Genomic DNA, 24972 nt, shown 5'->3' on the forward strand with positions numbered 1-24972 from the left:
TATATATTGTAATAACACGGTCCAAGAATAATATATATATATATATGTGTGTAGACTTTTCTAAGTCTACACACATATATATATATATTGGGCCAAAGATAACTGATCAGTAATAAATGTGAACATATTCCTAAATTGAGTAGAAATTTAGTTATAATTTTGTGAAATGTAGCACAAGTCGCTTTTTCTGAAGATTTATAATAGAATACTGGACGGTAATGGTGACTGACACTCGCGAGATTTATATAGCTTCTACAGTGGATGATGGACCAAATAATACTTTGACAACATTAGATATATTTAAAAATAAACTTTTTCAACGTTTTTCCTTTTTATTTTCTTTATTTATTACAACAATTATTGCAGTTACGAATAAATTCAAATCATGTCTGTAGGTTTGATCTACCGGATGCATGGCATCGCTCAACCGTCACGCGTTCAGGACAACCGTATCACTGTTCTATGCATACAAATGTGCTTATATGTTTATTTAATATATATAGAATATATAGTCGACCGTATTCCTGTAAGGAGAGACTTGGCATTACATAAATTCGATCCTCTCTCTCTTACTGCCTCATTTGCACAATCCTATATAATACTCATAAACTTATACCACACTATATATCCTGGAAGGTCTGAGCAGCATCCGTTCATGGCATAGTGACTTCGCTCACAAATGTAAAAAAAACAATCATTTCAGCTATTTCATCTTTCATAATACTTTGTATTGGTCAAGTTGAGAACGGTCCCCTCCTATTATGTAAGTACAAAAGAGGGTATGAAAGTCTATCTTATAAGAACTGATATGCCCATATTAAAATACAGTAATTTTGCTCGAGCTCAATGAAACAAAATATTAAAGATATATACACATTGATGTTTCAATATTTACAAAGCCTTTCTCTATCGGTATATGATTATGTTAGGACAAGCCATACACCATCATAACGCGTTGCAGCGAGTTTTTTTTTTTTTTATAAAAAAGAAAATGTTAAATTGTCATTTGCTGTTTTTCAAACTCGACCGCGCCCTCCTTCGGTAGTATTTGATTTGTCTATTTTAATCAGCAAATGTGTTTTTTTCACATGTCGCCTAGAAATATAGGAGCACACTAGTCTAGGAACAGTCAAACTATCATAATTAAGGCTGACTTAAACTGAGGTTTTCTAAAAGGTCAGTCGATTTAGCGTCTTTCAAAAAGCAGGTATATAAAAATTATGCAGTTCCATACATGACTATTAAGAATTCGGCATTCTGAAGGACAAAATATGTTTTCTGAAAATTATTTTTGATGTTTCTAATAATAATTGTTGTTAAATTATAACATTATCATGCTTGAACCACTGTTTGGTCCTGTCTAACCTGCATTAAAGGTTAGACAGTTTTCAAAACAAAATGCAAAGTTTCAAAGGCAATTATCTCAGGCTCGATGCAGCATATCAGGCCGTACTGTCTATATTTATGTCATGCTATTTTATTTGAGCTAGTTCATAGTAGCCCCGCACTAATCAATCCGGGGTGAACAAAACATTTTGCATCTAGACCTATATTTTGGCATGTGTGCAGACTTCTTTACATCTCATGTCACTGAGTCACCCTGTTGAAAAAAATCTGAACGTACTTAAATTAGGTTAGGGCGTAAATAATTAGAGAAATTCATATACGTACCTAGCATTATGTACAGTGCGAGCACACAGTGGTCTGAAAAATTAGGCGTCGCCATAATCAGACTCAACAATATAATACTAGTTTTTTTTTTTTTTTATGTACAAGCGTTTGAACTGAATCGCTGCAGCTACCGTGTTTTGAATGGGTGGATAGCTGTATATTGACAGCAATGCACTTCACTGCACAGAAGGAACGAATGGGCCGATCAATACGAGAGTAATTTCAGCGATGCGCGCCTCTGATCCACTCCTGAACACTAACAACCACTACTACTTCTTGCAGGTTAAATAGATGGATGAACACTTCATCTCGAAGGAGCCACTGGGCAGTCAATATTCTGAGTAAAAGTACACCTCTTGTGGATTCTTGGTCTTGGCCGCAGCGGAAATCCGCTGTGTGGTGTATTCTGTTTAAAAATAGCTATTCTTTAGCATATCTCTTCAGCAACTGGTGCCCTTTCCAGAATCTCAATTAATTCGCCAGTGTTAGATAATACGTCAGGTGTCTTTATTCTAGCTGTAAATGAGTCCCTCCTCTGTTTTTGTCTCTGCGCTTGGCGCGGTCGTTTCGCGTGTTCATCGGACTCCCCTAGCTGATCGGGCTGCTTGGTTAAACCGACGTCAATATTGCCACTCTCGCAATCTCCGTTATCTGGCGTCATCTTCACAAGCTCGGTGACGTCCCGAGCGATCTCTTTGATAACAGTAATGTCTGTGAGATCCTTTGACGGCTCCTTAGCTTTCGTCGACGATCCGTTGCCAACGGCATTGGTCAAACGCTCACCTTCATGTCGTTCTTTAACACCCTCGAAATCACTCGCTTCATCACTAGAATGTATTTGAGCTGTCGTCGTAATAATAATTGAGCCAGCTCCACCCTTTGTTTTTTTCTTCTGTAGGGCAAATCTGGCGGAAGAGCATATACTTGGCGAGCTTGCTCTACCACTCTCTGGACTAGCGGCCCGTCTTGCCGTGCTTGCTGGGGCCATCTCGGATGAGGGCGTAATTGTCGACGAATAACCCAAGTCAGAGTCAGCACCGCTCGGCCTTTGTCTGTAATTGTTATTTGCGTACCGATAAGGTGAACTAAGCACCGTAACGTCATTTCCATTGAAAGAATTGAGTAGAAGACTTGTCTGAACACCAGGTTGACTTTGCTGGCTTTGAACACCGGCCGAACCACACAACTGCTCGGCTTCCTGTTCTGACGGGATGAAGAGCGGAACTTGCTGCTCCCTACCAGATGTATATGTCGCGGCGTTCCCAGAGCAAATAGTGAATTTTACCACTACAGCTCCAACGATAACGAAAGCCACTATAAACAAAAGAGGAGAAAACAGTTTATACGTATCTGCGATACGCTTCCCTGAAATTGGGTTTACAGAGCGATCTTGTAGATTGATAACTAAAATAATAAATCTGTAAAGATTAATGACAACTTTGTGTTGGTATATCAGAATATGTGAAAGCTCAACGTGTGTTTGCTTATGGGTGTTAAGTATCTGAATTAGCGAGGTTTTTGATGAACGCAGCATAATAAATCAGATTTTTGTTTTTTTACTACAGTTTTAAGTTAAATTTTAAAAAGTTGTACAATAAACAGGAATATAAAAGACAAACCTATGACAAGCACAGGTCCGAATCCTAAATTCGAACCATATCCAGTAGATGTCTCCTGCAATACAAAATAGCCTTGGTAAAGTCGTGAAAAATTTTCATGCGATATATGGTAACTTGAAACTAAGTACATATATTACATCGTCTAATGATATTCAATTCGCTTGCAGATACCGAAATATAACGTTTGTAATATATGTATATACCTATATATATTTATATATATTATCTTAATATATATAAATATTAAAAAAATATTAAAAAATAGGTAACAAGCGGGTTTATCTAAAAAAAAAAACAGTTTTAGAATTTGAATCGCTGTGGTACCGGCGTTTCCTCCTGTAGTACAGCTCTGGTGATAGCTGAGGCGGTAGCGAAGTAGATATTAAGAGGCTGTTTTGCATAAGTCTCGTGTGCGGACCTGGACGGCCAAGCCAAATATTTTTACGTAGATCTTTCTTATAGAAAAGATAAACCTTTAGAAAGCAAAATTCGCGTCCAGATTAAAAATCTGTTGGTATGCCATCCTCCTAAAGTGGCGGAAACGTAACAGGAGCGCAAAGGTGACCTAAGGCCTAATAAAAGTGCAGGAATAAATGGTACAGAGGATACAAAGCTTGCGCACAAAATGATAAGCAGGTGAGGAATTCGTGTATAACGAACATATATGGCGATATGCAATCCTTCTAACGTGAGAGAAAACCGGAAAGCGCTGAGAGCGTGCACTTCATGGCTCTCGCAGCTGTCACCTAGATCCGGTAACTATAAAACAATCCCCGTCGAGGGTCGGCCAAACAAAAACCTTGCTTTGATAGTACGTACCTCTATGGATATCATATCATAAGGTGATGCTCCATTAACGACTCCTCGATAACAGTGTGGCTGAGCTGCGCAATACGGTTGATCGAGGGCAACGTGGGCCAAATTGGAGACACACCAGGCGCAAGCTGACGCTTCTAAAACAGAAAAAGAAAAAGCATTATAACATAATTTTAGCTAGCATAGAAAAATGTTTAAATGTATTTATGATACGATAAGGCAATGTCAATGATGACGTCCGTCATCAAATCCTTATACCTTAATGAAGCACTCTTAGAGCCATCTCCTCTTTGCTCTCTTAGAAACAAACGACGGCGAAAGCTCTAGCCTCCATAAGGAATTTCATAGAACTGTGCTCAAAATTAATTTTGTAACAATTCATCCATTCGAAATTCTTTAGACAAATAGATTATTTATAATGCCTACATACATTAGTAATGTAAAAAAGAAGATTGACATACCGTAACATTCGCTCGCGCTGGCCTTAAGGGGACAAGTTTCAGCAAAGCATTTTTGCAAAACGGTCGGTGATCCTGCTACTGAGAAAAATGCTGGAACAAAAACTTCTTGCGAACGTAGGCTAGGAGCGCATAGGTCTAAAGATCGGTCGGGCGTTGAACTGGCACTGATGTCCCCTGCGAAAGCGCTGCATTGACCAGCACCGCTCATCGTTCTAGACCAGGCGCATTGACAGGGGCACTCTGGATCATCCTGGGCCATTCGACGGCAATTCAGGCACCCGCGATCATTCTGTTTTTAGCAAAGCATTAAAAGACCAACATGATAATTGCAATTGTCATTTATCACATGCAAAAGCCTATTCGAGGGGCGTGATATACTTCGTTATCAAAGCTCGTACGTAGAAGAGTGCAACATGGAAAAGCTATAATACCTTTTAGAGAACAGAACAAGGAAAGCCAAGAATTAATATTACATAGCCGCGAAATACTTTTTCGATGGAGATATATTTACGTCGATCGTTTCGACCCTTAGCTTTTCGTACGCGGCTAAATGCCCCTAACAGTTCGTATCTTACATATATGAGGGATCAACATAAGAAAAGAACTTACCACTCCGCACGGCGTAAAGGCTTGCCCACTATGGCAGGTTTTGTTGATAAGCCCTATGAACAAATTTGACCGCGCTATAGCTGAGACGTAGTATTTGTGGCAAGAAAGTTCATTCTGAACGACGTTTATAAGTGCGTTTGCAAGTGACATCCGCAGCTCATAGGTTCGTTGCACTGTGCGATCTGACGGTGATATACATGCTGATTTCTTTGAGAAATCCTTAAGGCTAAGGATTTCGTTGGCAACTACATGTTCTTTGTGCGCTATATGTAGTGATTCTTTCGGAGTTTTCGGAGGCTGTGGGAATGTTGCATCTATCAGTGACGGATGCGATACAACATATCCTTTGTGGTCCATAAGAAAACACGTAATATCACCAAAGCCAATGGAACGTACGTCACATTCCGGAAATAGGTCTCCCATTAATTTGCTCAAATAACCAACGTTCAAGTCCATTGCTACAACGGCTATTACACTATTATCACGTACCAGAGCGCGGCTCAGCGTGACTACTTGGCCGTAACCAGCCGCATCGAGGTAAGGTCCCGTCAAAACAGTACGATCCGTTAGTTCAGCCGCTTGAGCATACCACTCACGCATAGTGGGGTCGAATCTTTGTGGAATTATTGTAGCAGGCCACATCATCATAACTCCTTTTGCACTGGCTATATACCGCCGAATCGCGATATCCAATGAAGTATTAATGTTCCAGTCTTTCGTCAAATAGGCTAAGAGTCGAACTTCTTCTCTGATATGAGATTTGACTATTCCAGGATTGGTCATCATATTTGTCTGATCGAATAGATAGTGGCTCAATGAACGCACGCTTTCTTTCGTCTCGTCGGTCATCTGATGTGCGAACGGATTAGCAAAAGCCACCTCACTCAAGAATACACCCAGCGCTTGTGTTGATGCTAGCTGATTTGAATGAGTACATTTCGATACCTGAGAGATAAGGTCGAGTCGGTGATATACCAGTGAACGGCCTGAAATTTCCTTTAACGATATGGGACTCTCGAGCGCTAGAACCGGTCGGTTTGTGGTGCGATTGGCTACGAACACTGTAAATGGGGTGCCTTCGACATTTTTCCATGTGTACTGCACAGAATTTTCTTCGTTGGAGAGATCGAAGCGAGAATATCGAAAGAGTTTAAGAGGTGGCAACTCTGGCTCGAGTGACGATACTAACGGAGAAGTTCCCTCAACGGCAACAGCTTTACCAGAAACAAACATAGGATGTGACATGATATGTCCGGTTTCCGCGTTCAGCAAAAACGCGTAATGTTCTGGAGACTGCTCAGGCATCTGAAGATCTTCAACGAGATAATGTAACGGCAAATCAAATCCCAGCACACCATCAGGCACGGCGCGATTCATGCCCATAAGCTTGACAGGTAAAGCAACCGTAACGAGCAGTTGTCGGCTGATCGGATCAAACCACGGAGAAGAGTAATTCATTGGTGGGAAAATATCGGGTGGAGGAAACGCCTCCACAAAACGGCCCGCCGTGGCTGTGAGATTATCTGTTGAATTTACTACAAATGATGCCCCCCTACGTGGCTCAACATAAAAGCGTGAACAAACAAAGAAAAGAGTACAGTTAGATCTATTCTATTAGCGGCTACAGTATTATTTGAAGCACAATCGAAGATATCAGCAACAGGTTATACGTGTTCAATTTTTCGTTAAAAACACAGAAAGGACAAAACTTATAATGGATAATTAATATTAACATCGATGTCAAAAGCGACACAAAAGCTAACGTGCTCCTCAGCTGAAGTTGATCACTAATATAATTCCTTAAATATGAATTTTGATGTTAGAATCTCTTCTCTTAGTATTACCTCCGGCTACCCTGTATGTCGATAGGCGTGGCTGCTATCGCCTCAAGAAAATCCTTAGCAAAGACAATGCTCCTTCGAGAATCACCAAGCATGTATGTGTTGATTACTACTCGATGACGTTTTAATTCCCTTCTGCGCAAACTAATCAAGTCCAAAATTTCCTAAAAAGTCGGATTATAGTAATTACTACAAGTTACTAAATCTTTACAAGTCTTTGGTGTGAATTGTTTAACACTCATATGAAAAGGCATCGAGATATGTTCGAACAAAGACCTTATTAAACATGGGAAGGAGTGGTTTACGGATATTCTTTGCTTAATTATGTAGCTTAAATTAAAATAAAAACTCAGGATACCTTTTTGTCGTGGAGGTGTGAAAACTTTCCCATTGAGATAAGAGCGACAAGTACATCACTGTAGCTATCTTCACTTGATGGCGTATTTCTAAGCAAATCAAACGCCTGAGATAGAGCTTCCTTGTGGTTTGTCAAATCTGGAAAAAAGCAATGTCAGGCTTTTTGTGTGACTGACGATACAATTATAATTCTCTACTATTGTGTGTCATGTTTAATCATCATCAGTTTTGTTTCCAGTCTTCTACAACTATTTTAGCGTTTAATTAATCAATCTTAAGTTGATCGTACATAATTTTAATAAAAATATACTTTGCCTAAGAGGCGGAAGAACTCCATAAAGTTACCACTCAAAAACAAACACTACAACGTGTTTTGCTGGCTGTATTATACGATGAACGATTGAACGATTTAAATAATTCTAGTGATCAACAATCTCTCCCGGAAGCCAATAGAGTTATCTGGCAAAAAGTGAACTCATGGTTTGACTGAACAATATGTTAACGATTCTTCCCCAGTAACGTTTTTGTCTTTTGGTTTAAATAATAATAAATGTTATCTTATTTAAGAGTTGCAAAAAAATATAAGAACATAATGTTATTACCATATTTACGGATCTCAATTGCTAGAACCTAGAGTCACTAGCTGTACTATACCACTATATCATGTCACACATGACTTTGCTTTCTATGAAACAGATTAGGATCAGCCATTGCCCTAAAGAGCCAACTCGTATCTCGCAATAGGCATAGTTTTCGGTTTCATTCTGCCTCCTGAGTGGCTTCTCACTCCTACTTTCGGTATCTGGGTATGTAACACCGTCCTCATGTCTTGTCGATTTTTTCTTCTCAGTAAAGGAAAACTGCCTTAGTTCGTCATATGAAGAGTCTCTTCAGATTCGTCTCATCTTTATAGACAATGAGTTTGAACGGAGCGTAAGTACACAATAACACAGGCTATGACAGCGGCAGCGGCACTAGGCGTTTTGCACTATACGACGATAGGTGGCCCCACTTTCATGGTGTGAGTTTGCCAAGGAGCATAATGGTTCGAAAAAGGACAAGTATCTCAAGTAACATACCCTGCACCTACATAGAAAACGGCCAGAGCAAAAACGTCGCGATGCACAATGGTGCAGCGAAACTATGAGGCAAACGTGCCATATTGGTATATGAATGTAGACCAGGCATCTAAATGATAGGGCGCTTAGCCTGTTCGTTGCCTCCTCGATATTTTCTTTCGTTTCATTTTGCTCGCCACATGAAGATTAACTAACTACATGGATACCAAGAGCAGACTGATAATAATTTCGAGAGATTCGTTGGGACATCGGCCCGATGGCAGTAATCACAAAGTACTGAGTGGAGAGTTCATAAGGTTAAAACATCTTTATCACTTAAATTAGGCGATTCTTAGATCCGACAAACAAAATCGCCTCTCAAATTGATAACTCTAAATTTCTGTAAGGTATAGATTTAGTTGGCGTATTCAGACTGACAAAAGATATGCCCACTCTCTGCCTACTTCGACGACTTATTATTGAATTATAGCAGTCCAAACTAATGGAAAAAAAATGACTAACAAAGTATATACTACCTCCACATATGTTCATCATGAAATACATTTTGAAGAAAATGATATTGCTCAAAGCTAGCATGTAAATAAATAATTTTAAAGACATCAGCCTGCAGCCAGAACCTTTCGGCATCAATATTCGAAAATAGCGAATTTAAACTGGAAGCAAAATTAAGCTATGCACGTGCAGTTTGAATTCTACTTACTTCCTTTCTGTTTTATGTTATCGACAAAATCCAGCATCCCGCGTATAGCTTCATCATGGGCGTAGACTAATGTTTGACAATCAGGCGCCACGGTAGCCTTGTCTGCTACGGCTATAACGGCCAGTCTGTCTTGAGGGCTTAGATTCTGGATGAAGAACCGTGTAACCGCCTGACACCGCAATATAATAAAAATGTTAGGCAGTCAACAGACATGAGCCGTAACAAGCTTTCATAATGGGTTCTTGGTTTTATTTGTTAACATAAAAAAAAGCAATGGTCGTTGCATAGAAGAGTTTATATTTCGGGATTCTAATTAACTGAAAAAATGACAATGGTACTGCTGATCCGAATATGCGACTAAAGCCAAAACTCAGAAAAATAATATACTGACTAACACAAACCTTGCCAACCTCAAATTGGGATTCCGCCATATGCCCTCCGTGGTCAAAAATCATCACCACCTGTTTGGATCGTGGCCGAACTCCACGTGTATATGCGGCCCTGTATAGACAATTTTTTTAAAAACACAAACAAAAACCGCTTACGATATGATAATGATCCAATTATGCACGCACGTTTATTGTACATAAAATATAAGTGTAAGTATCAAGTTATCTAAGGTAAATACATAAAACATTTTCGACTGACCGGTGCCTCGTGACGTCCCCACAGAATGAGCTCGCCCCAGTCACTGCGGGAAATTCAAGATGCGTCCGCTGTGAAATAAAGAATTGCCATCGAGCGGCAGGAACTGAAGAACTTATCCGTTCAAAAATTTGAGTCAGGTCATAGAACGATTCACTTTCCCGAGATGGGGTACAGCTGGCGTTGGTTACAACCTAAAAGAAAGAACGTCAAAGATACGGCAACGCTCGAAAGTTCTTTTCGCCTAAATGTTTTGCGGTTAAGCTCTGCAAACATATACATTTATCTGAACTATACATTTCTTGGTAGAATCCCATGAGAAAAAAAAAATTGGAATGAAATAAATAGGAGCGCACTGGAAGTTATGTAGTCATACCTCGGAGTTAAAGAGCGGGTCGAACGTTATGCCCACATCCTCAATATTGAGACCGCAGCAGAATTTTGGTCGCACATCGGTTCGCCTTGGTGTATGTAGCATCACATCTCGAATACCTTGTGAGCCGTCTTGTAAGGCCTGTTTATATACAATATACACGTAATTTTTGTCGAGCGTTTCAGTTTTTAGTTAGACATAATCTTACAATTATGCATTCAGAAACCGTTGGTTTATGACACAGCAACAAACCTTAGCTAATTCTCGGTGTTTCTTCTTAAGCGCTCCGTGAACCCTGGACACAATATCATCTCGGCTGAATCGTAAAGGTGTGAAAGACAACCGTTCCAAATTAGCCTGCAATTAAAAATGCATTCACTTACTTTTCTGACGCTTAGCATTATGCTAATAAAAAATAATGGTAATAATAATAGTAACATATGCCATTATTATTATTGAGGAAAAGATTAAAATATTCTATTTAAGAACAAATGTCTTATTCCTATCATACTAAAAGAATCTAATTTATTTAAAAAATATTCTTGTTTAGAAAATCACGATAATAAGAACAATAATTAATAATAATAAATACATTCTTTCCTTAGTAAATCAAATGTATTTATTAGAAGATAAAAAAGCCATATAAATATAATGCATATGTATGTATATATTTTATTTTAACACCCATTAGTTTTACGAAGGAAGAGGAAGAGTTATTTTCTGGCATCATTGCTTGTGTGCGTTAATTAACCTCTGCCCCGAAACATATATGCAACATCCAAAATCTAGCGGCACAACTGTCTTGGTTTTCTGCTCTTTTTTTATACAGGATAAAAATTATACAAAAGTAGCAACAATGAGCAAATATCTCGGACAAACAAAAAAACACCCTACAACTTTATCGGTCGGATACTTTGGAACCTCACGACGTCATCTGGAACAAACAAACAAACAAATAGAAAAACTGCAACACTTTTTACAGGTAAAGCACTTTACCTCAGCACATGCTCCTATTGCGAAATTGGCTGAGATAAGCTGTGCAACTCCCAACCAAGCTGTTAGTTCCTCCCTTCATTGTCTATTAAGACGCTCAATTACTTTCCAGCTCGTGTCGTTTTAAAGACTATACACCAGATGATGTACTTGTTAAGTACTTATAGATGCTGATAGGTTCACGATATGATCCCGATTGTCTTTATACTTGCACTACTGATACAATAGGTCAACTGATTATTTCTGTGTATTTGCGGCCGAGTGCTATAGATCACTTCGAACATATCATCGCTCATCAATGACTGTTGTCTCCCGGACGCAAGCCTGCTCACATGCATAACTCAACTCCCTTCATTAATATTATAAAAAATTCATGTATATCTAATGATTCGATAGGCTTGTTTTCGACGATCGAGCAATCAATTTCGATCAATAGCCATTAACAAGAGTTCGATGAGCAAGAGAACTAGTGTCGACCGGAAAGAGACAACTAGCTCAACAAGTGGAGAAGGCTCGAACGAAAAAGATTTTACGGGAAGAACTACGCGCATGTTGATTGTAGGTTAGGAAACAACGTAACCTGACTAGGTCTAGGAAACGCTAAGCACACGGCGGACACAGAAAGCGTGAAGGAGGTACGACACGCGAATGTTATGACAAGACATTATATCGTCCCCACGATCGCCATCTTGTCCACACCGTTCGGGCCCATCTAGTGTCTCCAGTTTGATAACACTTTGAGGACGGTCCTTTTAAGTAACAGGCCGTGTGTGAGAGGAAGGGGGCGGAACGGAGATCGTGGCGTACTACTGCTAAAATACGTAGCTTTCTTGTATTTTCAAACACAAGAGGTGCAATGATTAGAACACTAAGGGTCTTTTTTTACTAATGCAATTAAAGGGACGAGCTTGTGTATCGCATAGATTTAAGAATGCAGGAAAGTGGGAACCAGTGAAATTTTTATGATAAAGATCGATGACTATATTGCGATAAAACTATTGAGCCCATGAAAGATTTAAACGAAAGTATATATAGGGTCATAACGAACGAGTTTCAAGAAACTGATGACGTATATTGTTCATAAAATCAATAATACCATAAAATTTTACTTGTTACTTGTTTACCATAAAAGTTTACTTGAGTAAGTAAACACAAAGCTTTTTTTAGTTAAATATTGAACAGATAGATGCGCTTGTTTCAGTTAGCTATTATGAGATACTATATATTTAAGCTTTTTCATGTTTGTTGCTTTCCTTATTTCACTAACGTTTTCGATAAGTCTTCAAGTAAAAATTTCTTTAATTTGTAGGTTCTGTGAGTTTTCTCCACGCGTCGGGTCTTACAGGAGACCACATGATTTCAATGTCTTAACTAAACTCTTATGCCCTATCGCTGAACAAGGACATAAAGGAGTACCCGGAGCTCTTATTTTGCCATTAAAATAGTCTATGTCTGACAGTAGTATGTTGAGCGTCCCGAAGCCAGTTAATTAGCTTCGGCATAAAATCTACCAGTTTTTGTTTATTACTTTATTTCAATCTAAGCGGGAATGACTTACTGCATTCGTCCCGATAAAATTCAGTCTAGTTAGAGTCATGACCGCGCTGTAAAAGGTTCAGAAAGATTGGATGGTGTTGACGCGTTCGTAAAACAAGCCCATGTATCTACAAGTAGGAGACAACGTTGTAGGTGTGCTCTGCTTGGTGTGATTACAAAACGTACATGCATTATAATGGAAAAATTAAACTTAACATCTCACAGTAATTTTACAATTGTTTTTTTACATCTTGTCGTATTAAATGTTTCAAAACAACGTTGTTGCTTCTAGCGGCTGGCTGGTGGCTCCATAGAAAAGTATGTCGTAATCTGATGTTGACCTTAAATCACCTCACGTGTCTAAATTTAATAGGCAAGTATATCACTACGAGATAATCACAGCAACACATCCTGTTGACCTCGACCCCCCAACTGGAGAATTTCGAGTGTGTGATTTTTAAATACGTGGTTCTTGTAAGTCTCGAAAGCTAATGAATGGATGATCAATTCGGTAATTTATCGGGTATAAAAAAAACAACGCAGCGCAGTACTATTAGACATTAAAGTTAAAGGGAGATGCAGCATAGGCACTTCGATGCTACCATGGTAGCCTATAGCGTTGTATCAGTCTCTTCTTGTTCTGCTTTTGAAGTCCATTTTTTGCTCTATGTGCCAAGGGGGAACAAAGATTGGCACGACGAAAAGCTAACGCTGATATGGTAAATACGAACGTGTTCACGATATCAACGTTTCACAGGTCCTGATTATGATGTTTTTAAACAATCGGACTTGGACTGGCGTAATGCAAGTCCGATTGCACCTAAGTATTAGTACTTTGATGTTAGTCACAAGGACAGCGATAGTTTACCTTTAGTTCTAGTTTAGCTAATCGCAAATAACTATCTAGTGGCTGAATTATCATAGTCAAACTACCTAAACTCATTAAAATATATGCTTATTCACCTATAAAAGATATACAACATGATTTTGTGTATATTTAATTACCTTGAACTGCTCAATCTAAACTAAGAATCTGATATGAGTGACAAACAGTTCTTGTCATCATCTACAAATTTTTGTCAGATCACATGATTACGCCTCGTAGGTAGCTAAGACTCCTCTAAGTTGTTGCTATTGAAGCGGTTAATATGCTCCTAATTCTGGGTATCGACATTGACATTTCGTAAATATTATAGTTCAATTGATGAAAGAGCTAGGAAAATGTTACAGCAGTGTATTTGCAGCGTACTTTGACTATCGCTAAAGACTCAGAGCGAATATTATCGATCGCAACCTAAGAACAAACAACGCGTTAACGTTGAGTCAATCTGAATTTAGTTTGCGGTATTACGCCTCAGCCAACGAATGCTGCGAACGGCCAGCGCAAAAATAGCTGATCGTGCCGCGTGCACTCTAAGTTCATCTGAATTAACCTATCCAATCGCTAAGGATTCATACCTAGGCACAATTTTATAAGTCAAGTCTCGAATGCAACATTCTGAAACGTTAACCTAGAGCTTTTCAAATAATTCTACAAGTAATCCATTTAACAATACTAAAAGTTCGAACTATACACTGGCCCAATCAATAGCTACATAGGTCAGACGCCGAGCTAGAAGGCTTCTGTCTGTGGAGGCTTTTCTTACGCTTGTCAGAAATATTCTAGCTGTTCAGTTCGACGATCCATTTCAAGTCCTTTAGGTGCCGTATTATCCTCTACGCATGTCATGCACACAAGGCAATAAAGTTGAAAAAATACACGACTTGTTTTGTCGATGCTGGGGCTAAGCATTCAATCTATATATATACACTATATAAACAACGCTATACAAAGAACATGAAAAAAAGTGATTGTTTAACGTCCCGAAGCCAATGCTACATTTGTCACGATATAGTCGTGTGCACAATTTTACAACATATTCCACGGTTTTTCTTTTCAACTATATACTAAGTACGTTTTTGCTATGCGTTTGTCCAATTTTGCGTTATTAGGAACTTAAAATCCCAACTGATATTCTATGGTGCAGTACATATAAGTAAAGGAGAATTCCAATATCCGAACTAGGCTGCAACAGATCATTGGTATCCATATAAACGACTAAAAGCTATAATCATTATATAATGAATCAATTGCTTAAGCTCAATTGTAGACTACCTTGCATTAAATCATTGACACATTTTTTTTTATCTTAATGTCCATCTACTGCATAAGATGAACCTGCTAATTAAACGAAGAATTATAGAATGCATGTATGCGCGAAAAATAGTTATTGCATTTACATAGGTATATACTCAATCATTACGATATCCTTCCAGCGCTTCGATGTTTTGCCGCTGTCTCAGTCTGCCAAATGGACATAACGCATACGACTCATTGCGAATAGTTAAGCCGTCATAAATTTATTTATAATAAAATCGAGTTAGCTAATTGAATTCCACAAGTATAAATAAAAGAGGGCACCTAGTACCTTGATCCGACATTATTTTTAAAAATACAAGTAACTCAACCATCGAAAGGGCGATACACAGAACAGATGTAGTGAAGTAAATCTCTCGTTTACCAGAAGGAGACGTCGCACCAAATCGTAATACGACAGAATCGTGCGAAATTAATACAAACAGAATTATGGCCATTACAAATGAATGAATGATAACATAGAAAAAATATCAGGTGAATGGTATGTGGAGTCTAGACTAAACGTCCCCTAAAAAGATCTCAGTCACTTAGTCAATTAATTATATTAGTTAATTGATAGACCAAAGTTTTTACCATAAATTAAGTTACCATAAATTGTATGGCGTATATTCAAAATTACATTGCCCATATATATATATATATATATATTGGTGCCTAAAATCCTAGCACACTAGAAGGCCTGCAACACTATAAAAGGTACACTATCTATTCAATGCAAACAAGATCACCCAAAGCGGTTAGAAAGCAGCCAAATTGAAAGCTGGGTACTTACTGCGGGTTGAATTTAAAATTCAGAACGAAGATTTAACTGAGGGACGAATGCCCAAAAAATATGTTGGTCATTTGAAAGAGTAGAATTGGTATGGAAAAAGAAAAGGAATGGTATTCAAAAAGTAATCCGACTCTCATGTTAATCGTATTCATTTCTTGTTTAAAAATGTGTTCGATGACATAGTAAGTAATCATTCACTTTAGCCGAATGCTAGTCGGGATTAAGATTGTCTTACTCAATGAAGTTTATACAATGTCCCGGGTGTGGGCTGTACAAGGAAACCGATGCATGCTATCAATAGCCGTGATGTTTCTACTTACAAAAATTTTTCTGTACGATTAACCTAATGCACCAACCTGAATATCATCAAACTTCAGATTCATATGAGGCATTCGTTTCAAGTGTTGGCTTAACAGCTTCGCTCGATCAGCATTTGAATTGAGATCCTGTGCAGATGTTGCGCTGAACAGAACAATCCATGCACAAAGAGCCACGGCTGCCCCGCTTCCGAACCCGCGAAGGTAGCAGAACGCCATGGCGACAATTTAATTGGCAGAATTTGTCATGGAATAACGAAAATAGAATCTACACACTGTTGAACTTCCTCCACTCAATGCTGAAGTTCACTTTTCGCCTTCAGAGGGCAAAAAAGCTGAATACTCTTATTTACAACACCCGTTATTGGTACTGACTGCCGAAAGTGTACACTGTATGTACAAGTATGCTCGTTATTACATTTAGAATCCTGTTTCTATTTGAATCATAACACTGTATATGACCAATAAGTCAAACACATCCACACGACTGCACAGTTGTCCTTGTGTGCTCATACTTTCAGAGATACTATAAACTCGAATACATAACTAAACTAAGGAATCACTGGCGGATTTTCCGCCACTTCTTATTCGCTCATCATTTTCTTTGAGCCTGGCTGCCTCAGCTGCTGTTCTGACTTATTTTTTCTTCGATAACCGACAGATCTTCTGCTTCAATACATTTCTGTACGCAAGACTCCGGCTAGAGTCGAACTGTGTGTACGCGTGATACCCACAGAACAACTGCTCTGTCAACGTTCGGTGTCTAATCCGTCCGTTCAATTGTGCTTTTTGACCGGCAGCAATGTTCGTTCGAAATGCAGTATTCAAAAAGGCTCATCACCGATAGACGTGAGTGCGGACGGAGTGAGCACTTTTGGTTATGGCTGCGTCAACCTTTCGACGAACGACGGCCGCAGCCTGCTTACAGGTCTCTGCATATTGTCCTGCCTTTCATTTGTTTTTCTTCTTTCTTCGTCACCTCTTTATCTTTCTCGCTGTCTTCCCTCATCTCCACTCGTCCTGTTGCGGCCAGGAGAGGCCCAAGCCCTCTTATTTGTAAACATTCACCGCACGACTGGTACCCTTTATTCTCTGCGCCTTGGTTGCCCTGCGGCTTTTACTGCTAGGATCTCAAGTGATCAGCCCTTTCTAGCGTAGAGAGGGTTAGCAGACGGTCGGCCTCTCTCTTCTTTAAAGGACAAACATGTTTTGGTTAGAGAAGAGCTGTTGCTACTATTAAAATGTCTCTACAAGTTAATCACAGTGAGGATGCAAGAACTAAAGCGGACGAAAATAAATCATCTATGGTTAAACAAACAGGAATACCAATTCCCAGGTATTGGTAGAATATTGACCCGAAAATCGAACGAGAAAATGAGGACGGTTGAACGTTTTTAGCAGACGATATTGGCGATAGCTTCCTTCGCCTACAGATCGCTGCAACCCTTCATCAACACAAACAATACTCGCTCAGTTGGATGGAGCAGAAGAGCTGGACGCTTAGCTGCATGGCACACGTAGTGGGGTCTGATATCCGCGATGTATTTTAGGAGGAGACTGTTGCGTCTACAAATAGCAAGGAACATCAATGATAAAGGTTTAGTTCGACTCTGCCTCGCAACGTGCTGCCGTACGCTAATCCTACAACGTTTTGCGCCGTGTCTGGGCTTGCGAAACTTTCTTAGTTAACGGTTCTACTTTTGGTTAAGACATTTAACACCATAGATCATTATCTGTAAAAACAACAGACGTTCAAAGCAGCAGTTTTCTGTACATGAGTTCGTGTTGGTTCCTTAGTAATAGCACTTTTCTAATGTTATTATTATGATAACAGAGGGCATTATTACTGTGTAGACATAGACATTTCTAGCTATTTTGAAAAAGTTATATTGCTCATAACTGAACAGAGTTTAACTATTGAACTAAAGTAGTAAATATTGCCTAGAAGCAATTACCCCTTTTTATGCTGATCTAATCACCCTCGCCTGCCTATAAATACTAATGATCGTTTATGCATCACAATCGCCTACAGCGTGGAGTGGATCAAATACAAGCACCCCGACTTTTATTTATTAGTAATCATGGCAAAGCTCGATTTTATAAAACAAGCTGCAATGCAATTTATTGACTAGCACGCTCCAATTATCAAATGGTAATGAACGCCGTATCCAGCGAAGTTAACATCGTAGTAGCCGAGTGCAGTGAGTCCGTAACCATTACCAAAGACGGGGACTACCAGAACACGGGCAAAGGCCACAGACAACGGTGAAGGCGGTAAGAAGGGCGAGCTATATCGGCAGCAAAGAAGAAATATATGATAATCGATATTAATATAAAAAAGCAATACAAGCATTAAAGCAGCATATTAAGAGCATGAACTTCGAATATTTATTTGAAATGTGCTCATGTCCGTAAAGTATATTTAGCAATTTGTTACAATATTGGTAATGATTTGGAGGAAACGATCTCGGAGCAAATCACTTACTATGACTTCGCCCTTACGATGCTTGCAGTTTCAACCTATGTTTCACAAGACTGCTTATATTCTAAACTGATTTTCGGCAGACATGGGGTGATGCTCTCTTCAAGGGACGTTTTTCTACCCTTTCTTTTTTCATATTATCGAGGATTGCTGTCAAATAGCGTTTGCTCCTCAGCGGTTTTAGGGCTGTGTACAGAATTTGAACAGCGAAAGGAGAGTACCGGTTACCTGGCGAAGATGACTAGGACCGTCCATCCATGCGCAGTATCGAAAAACTGTACCGGAAAGGAGCTATCAGTGGTTCTCTCTATTGATCTTCTGCGATTTCTGTATCTGGCTGAGCGTTCTGGTCATCATGCGTAAAGCTGTCTCGACAGCCCAGCTAATTAATCAGCCCATGTGTTCTCGTCGACGAACAGCAAAACAGTTGCGCGAAGTCGTTCTTGTCAATGGTAGACTATAAGCAATTTTCTTCAGTATTCGTTTCTAAAAGGGCGTTTCTCCTGTCGGTATAAATATTAACAGCAACAATTACAACAGCGAAACCAATAAATTCGACAATAAGGCAAGACTTATTGCCTACAATCGCCGAGGATGGTAAAATAGGTGCTGAAGCAATTAGTTTTAGTTACGATTTCATGCGAAAAATCTTATACATTAATGCAAAAGAATATGTTTATCTTTTCCAAAGAGCTTAAGAGAGCTGACCCTTTCCAAGTTTGCATATAAGCACAAGGGTTTCCCGGTTATGCTATAGTTAGGGAAAAATATATCAGCGCGTATCGGGCTTACAGGATCTGCTTACTTGATGCTACAGTAGTAACGTGTTTATCTACTCAGCTTAAAAACACGTGAGCTGCTATGAATTGGAAACCGGTGATACACGCTTTTCGTTTTAACAATACTTACAAAATTGCAAACATTTGCTCACGTTTAGGTGATTTAACCATTACTGCTGGGCAACGAATAGTTCCATAGCTAAAACGCTTCAACACAATACGCATCGTGAATATATCTCTGTCTACAAATAAAGTGCGTAGCGTGAAAGAAATCAAAGCAGGTAGGCAAGCGTGGTAAAGTTCCTTCCTTTTTCCTACAATGGGAGTTCTCCTTTCACCTGGATCCCAGGCCAGCGGAACTTCATGTGTGCTGTTCCGTTCATGACACCTAAGTTGCCACGAGAGAAAGACCAGTCGAGGTCTTTATAAATAGTCTTCATTAAAAATTAATAAGTTAACAAGAGCGTTTGGTTTTGTAAACTTACAGGCTATATTATTAGAGAAGTCTTAGAATTTGAGAAAAACTGTGTTTATCGCTTAGGTTAAATTGGACGAGATAGGCTTTGGTAGTTTGAATGAATTTTTGTCACTGACCCTTCAAATATGATTCCTCGGAAAGTTGACTATTGCTATATACAACAATAAACACGTTTTATGCAATTCAATGCTTCGACTTTTACGTTCGATTTTACCTTTCTAATTCTAAGTTCCTATGAAAATAAAGGAAACCTTTATGTATTTGCGGGTAAACAGGAGAAAATTAGCTTTATATAAATAAAAACATTTCTAAATGTTAATTGTTTAATAATAATAAAAGTTTAGTTATCTTTGTCAGATAAAAATCGCCAACAGAGTACACATTTTTGGTTTGTTGTATACTTAGTGTGAGAAGACCTTTGTATTAATCAGCTTTAGTAAAATAAGTATAATAAATGATTTAGCAAGTAGGCTTTAAAGTTTTCGACCAGCCTTCGTAGGTGTGCGGGAATATAGTGCACAAACTTAATACTTTATTTTGCATCCTTTTCCATTTCCCATACTAAATTATTAGTTTTTATTTAGGTATCTCTAAATATTTTGAATGTTTTCCTGTGGCACTTTAGCCTCTAATATATAATTAAAGTGTGTTTTTACCGCACAAAGAAACGGCCTCGAGTCTCATTTCTAACTCAAAACAGAGTTTTTAGCAGTTACCGTGAGGCAACAATCGTGAGGATTCTTAAATATTACAATTTCTTCAATTTAAACATCACACTTATTTTATCGGTACTATTCAGGAAAGAATTATAAAATTTAACTTAAATATTACTGTAGGTCTAAACTTACTGCATTATTCTGCTGTTAGAGTTTCACCTGCTTTATACTATTTGCTATGGCCTTGTGTACCAACGTAATGGAAAGATACCTTTTTCAGTTACTTAACACGGTGTTCGAATTATCGAAATTGAAGAATATTTATTTCAATAGTCCTAAACCTATTTAAATCTATTCGAATGCTGCAATAAAACCCAAACGTTGCCTATGTGTGCTTCAATGGACGTGTTGAGGTCTAAGATGAGGTCATTACAAACTATAAGTTCAAGCTCTGAACAATGTATTTCTCATACGCTAAGCACCTAAATTCAACGGCATTAAATATGAAAGTATACTTCAAAGAACGAACTAATTGCTATAATAAGCTTTAGTTGACTATGCAATCGCCACAGGGCACTCATACAGCTTTCATACTGTCACTCACATTTGCGTCATCGTTCTGATTCAGGCATTTATCCGTAGCGGATTTGCAGCGCAGATAATAGATGTTGCTCTAAAAATTATGCACAAATTATACGGGAACGAATTACACAGATTGTAATAAACAAGCAAAGAAAAACGTACTGGCAAATTAGCTAGATTTTAGATCTATGTGGGATGCCAACATTCGGCCTTAGGTCCTGTGAAACCGACCTTATCGAACTATCAAACCATGTTGCCGATCCGCTATCGACACTTTATTAGAGCTCAAACATCAACCCGGCCATAAGTATTCAACTCTTTTTATTGAAAATTAAGCATACTGAGAACGCATATAGAGTCGTATGATGTCGAATTCCATTTCTGAGTCTCATTAGCTATCTCCAGCTAATACAGCTTAAACAAGCAAGCTTCTCATATACGTAAAGCTTTGGCAAGAGAATTAAGTAAATATATTTACGTACACACTCTTGAGCGCTGTGCTTTCCAACCTGTCCGCCTTATCTATTTTTTCCTACAAGGCCGAGGCCTTAAGGTCGCACTAGCTAAATCTAGCGATAACTGGTTCACAAAATCATAGGGAAGACAAGTAAAGCATTAAAACAAGGCATATGGAGAACGATGACGTGTAAAAAGGGTTGGGATACAAGAGAAAATTCTTAAGTTTTCTTTCACAAAAGCTCATTCAGCCAAATGACTTTTCCGAGTTCTCCAAAGGTTTTTCTGTCCTATATACATAGCAGTAATAAGATCTATAAAGCATTTGAACAATGGATTTTTCCATTTCTGTATTAAAAAAAGGACACATAGAAGGCTCTCGACACATAATATTTCGACACTATAACGACTGTTATAGTCCACCCGGGACGGCAGCTGGTCCAGCAATCTGCACAGCGATTGGCTTAATTAGGTCTTTTCTCATCTTAAGCTGTTGATTATTTGACTATGTTTTACTGAGCACTGAAGCTAACAGTTCGCCTAAAATGATAGAAATTATTTGAGAATGCTTTCTGTTTTAGCTTCTAGCTTCACTCTATGCTATATGCCCGCTATCAGTAATGTGCTCGTATGTCTGATAGGCTGGGTATACGTTAGTTAAAACACTGACCCGCTCATCGATTACTATATCAGGTCATCACAAATTTGTTAATCGGAATAGTCGATCTCGAACATACGACGATTCCAATACCCCTAGCGAAAATTAGAATGGGGCATTTTATCTTGCTGTGGTGAACAGAAGCAACGATTTGTCCATCAGTTAGATTGCGGAAGCATCGTGTTTTGTGCCACGAACAGAAAAACTAAAGTAAACTAATCTGACCACTATCGTATTTTTATACCGGGCCTTGACAAGGAACCTTTCAATTTGTACTGGGGCTGAAACGTTGTAACTGTGATGCAAGCATTATACAGCAAAGTGTGAATCATCAGAAAATTATTAAGATCACGTTGCGCAAAGCTCCCGAAGCTTCTACCGTTTTCGTGTAAGACATTCATTGAATGTTGGCCCGCTTTGCATACTCTAACCATCGGTAAATTGACGATCCGTTATGTCGCGAATTGCCGACATCTGAAGGAAAAAAAATTAAATGTTCTTTACCATTAAGACTACCCATCTTACTCTTGATGGCAATTTTGAAAACTACTTTTATCTTGCTTGTTTGGTTTAAATTTAGGCTTAGACGAGCGCAAATTTCAAACGCAGCGGTACAAAGCGAAGATAAGTTTTCAATTGTTCCGGTATTCATAGATTACTATCCAAATTTATATATATATATATTCACACTTTAAATAATATCGGCGCGCTGGCAATCATAACACGATTTTAAGTTAAACTAAATTTAAAAAATAAAAAACGCTTGATCTGAAAGATAAAAAATGTAGGTTAAGGGTAACAGAAAATTAAGTAGGAAAGAGAACTTTTAGGGGAAATGAGCCAGCTATCTATATTATAAGCTTACATTAGTGAATCTTTTTATTGAATACATATTGTGTCTATAACAAAGTGATATTATATAGAGTTAAATAAGTACAACTTTTCCATAACGACACTCCAGTTTGTGTAACTTATTATACAGACGATATACAGTGCAGTGATTATTGATTACTCAACATCATCATGCAATTCATAGTTTTTTTTTAAGTATCCTGTTGCTTTCTACTATCTTCGCCTCGGTTATAGTGGAACAGTACTGGCAATAGCTCGACGCGTCATTGAAGAAAGCAAAAGATTTGTGGACTGCTGTTGTTATGTGGTTGCTGATGTATATTGCTGTTATTCCGTTTTCTACATCTCCATATTGTTTTCCACTGCGTCTGTAACTGCCCGGACCATTTATAGCCGGCGCGGTCAAACTAAGAAAGATGTTACTTTCCACTACGTTGCTGGCTTCTTCTGTCAACACACATATGATCAATATCAGTCGCCTAACGATAACTGCAGAACAGACCCAAGACAGTCATCGAGGATAGATCGTATAGTATATCTAAACACCATAATATCCATATCGTATTTATATACAAAATCATCCATATATTCACAGTTTGATAGACATTTTTCTATTCCGACTTTCTAAAGATAAATAAATATATACAGAGACTCGTCGATAATGTTTCTGCTAAACAGAAAAGCGTATTTATGAACACTGAATTTCTGATTTATAATGAGGAATCAAGTCTGGCTTTCTCTTTTTTTTGATAGGATATTTCCAGTCGTCTAGTTCGCCCTATATACGGAAATGTGACTTTTAATAGTCTAATGAAATTTACGACAGGAGATAGTGTCACTTAGTTGGCCAAGGCCGAGATATCGATATAAAGGTGCTGGTAAAAAGGAACACACTGGCTACGACCTGCTGTTGAATTGGCTAGATACAAAGACAAGAGGAAGACATTTTTCTGAAGGCAAAAAGCCTGAGATGTCAGCTGTTCCATATCTGCTACATAACGAACCACCTACAGAGGGAGATAAGCGATACTATAGGTGCATATACCTATAATATTTAAAAACAAACGTTTGGCTAATACTGAAACAAGAAGGGTTATTACATGTCTAATTGCTAGTTAGCGTATTTATTAGGTATTACGGTAGGTTCAATTGGAATTTTATATTGGCGAGTAAGCTTTCCAGAGCCGAATAATCTCGTAATGCGTGCAACACGACAATGACACGCGACTTGCTGTATAGAATTGATGTTAGAGTCTATCTTCTGTATGCTCGCCATAGACTATCGTTATAGACATGAATCGAGGAACGATTATTCACAATTGCAATAAAATGATACAGTGCGATCTAACCTGACGAAAAGCAGTGTCAACATGGCATTTGACTCATTTTGCGCTATTCGATCCGTAGTATGAGAACCTATTGGAATAAGTACTTTTAACTGTATAAAACTGACAACATGCCTTTTGTTGGTGGCTTGTTGGGTCGACACGAATAGCTAAGGCGGATTAAAGGGATGTGATGACGACGTTGAGGGCAACATCTGCATTCATGCGATTGTTTAAAACTAACTTTTTTTTGACAGAGTGAAAGTTTTTTTTTTTTGGTATGAAGCTCTTACATCGATGCTTAGGTTTATGTCGTTAGTTGCTACAGCGATTTTATACGGAAACGTTAATCTTGGACAAAAAGCCGCAAACTCGTCACGCTGCCACTCATGTTAAGTACAGATTTGCTGCGAATGTTTCTCTTCGCATCAAACATGCTGATAAAGGGTTTATCAACTCGAAAATGTAGTTTCTGGGACTGGGAACTGTAGACTGGGAATTATCGTGCTGGTCTATTGGAATATGCAGAAAAAAAAGCTTTTAACACTTGTTATAAGCACACCATGTAGGTAAGGAGTGGTGCGTTGATTGAGTGTGGCTAGTCATCACAGTACTATCCATAGCAATAATCCCCAGAACTTGCCGTAGAACCTAACATGGAAAATGGCTACCCAAAAGGCTACGACAGGAGCATCGTGATGATAGCCGAACTTGGGTC

At 38.5% G+C, this 24972-nt stretch overlaps 1 protein-coding gene and 1 long non-coding RNA gene across 2 annotated transcripts; both read right to left on the reverse strand.

Annotated features, from left to right (window-relative positions):
- Window positions 1-297: 297 nt before the first annotated feature.
- Window positions 298-17099, reverse strand: LOC111270758 (VWFA and cache domain-containing protein 1). Its single transcript, XM_022851155.2, has 13 exons — window positions 16026-17099; window positions 10424-10528; window positions 10175-10312; window positions 9802-9992; window positions 9555-9654; window positions 9154-9322; window positions 7376-7512; window positions 7021-7181; window positions 5177-6728; window positions 4568-4856; window positions 4110-4243; window positions 3291-3345; window positions 298-2985 (listed from the first exon to the last, which is right to left on the reverse strand). Exons 1-13 carry the CDS (start codon window positions 16203-16205, stop codon window positions 2099-2101), a joined length of 4098 nt encoding a protein of 1365 aa, XP_022706890.1. The 5' UTR covers window positions 16206-17099; the 3' UTR covers window positions 298-2098.
- A 982-nt stretch (window positions 17100-18081) lies between these two features.
- Window positions 18082-21632, reverse strand: LOC147752086 (uncharacterized). The gene is made up of 2 exons (XR_015315071.1): window positions 20986-21632; window positions 18082-18971 (listed from the first exon to the last, which is right to left on the reverse strand). It is a non-coding gene; the product is annotated as an uncharacterized LOC147752086 (long non-coding RNA).
- Window positions 21633-24972: the final 3340 nt, after the last annotated feature.

The sequence above is a fragment of the Varroa jacobsoni genome, unplaced genomic scaffold, assembly GCF_002532875.2.
Source record: "Varroa jacobsoni isolate VJ856 unplaced genomic scaffold, vjacob_1.0 contig00107, whole genome shotgun sequence".
Taxonomy (NCBI): Eukaryota; Metazoa; Arthropoda; class Arachnida; order Mesostigmata; family Varroidae; genus Varroa; species Varroa jacobsoni.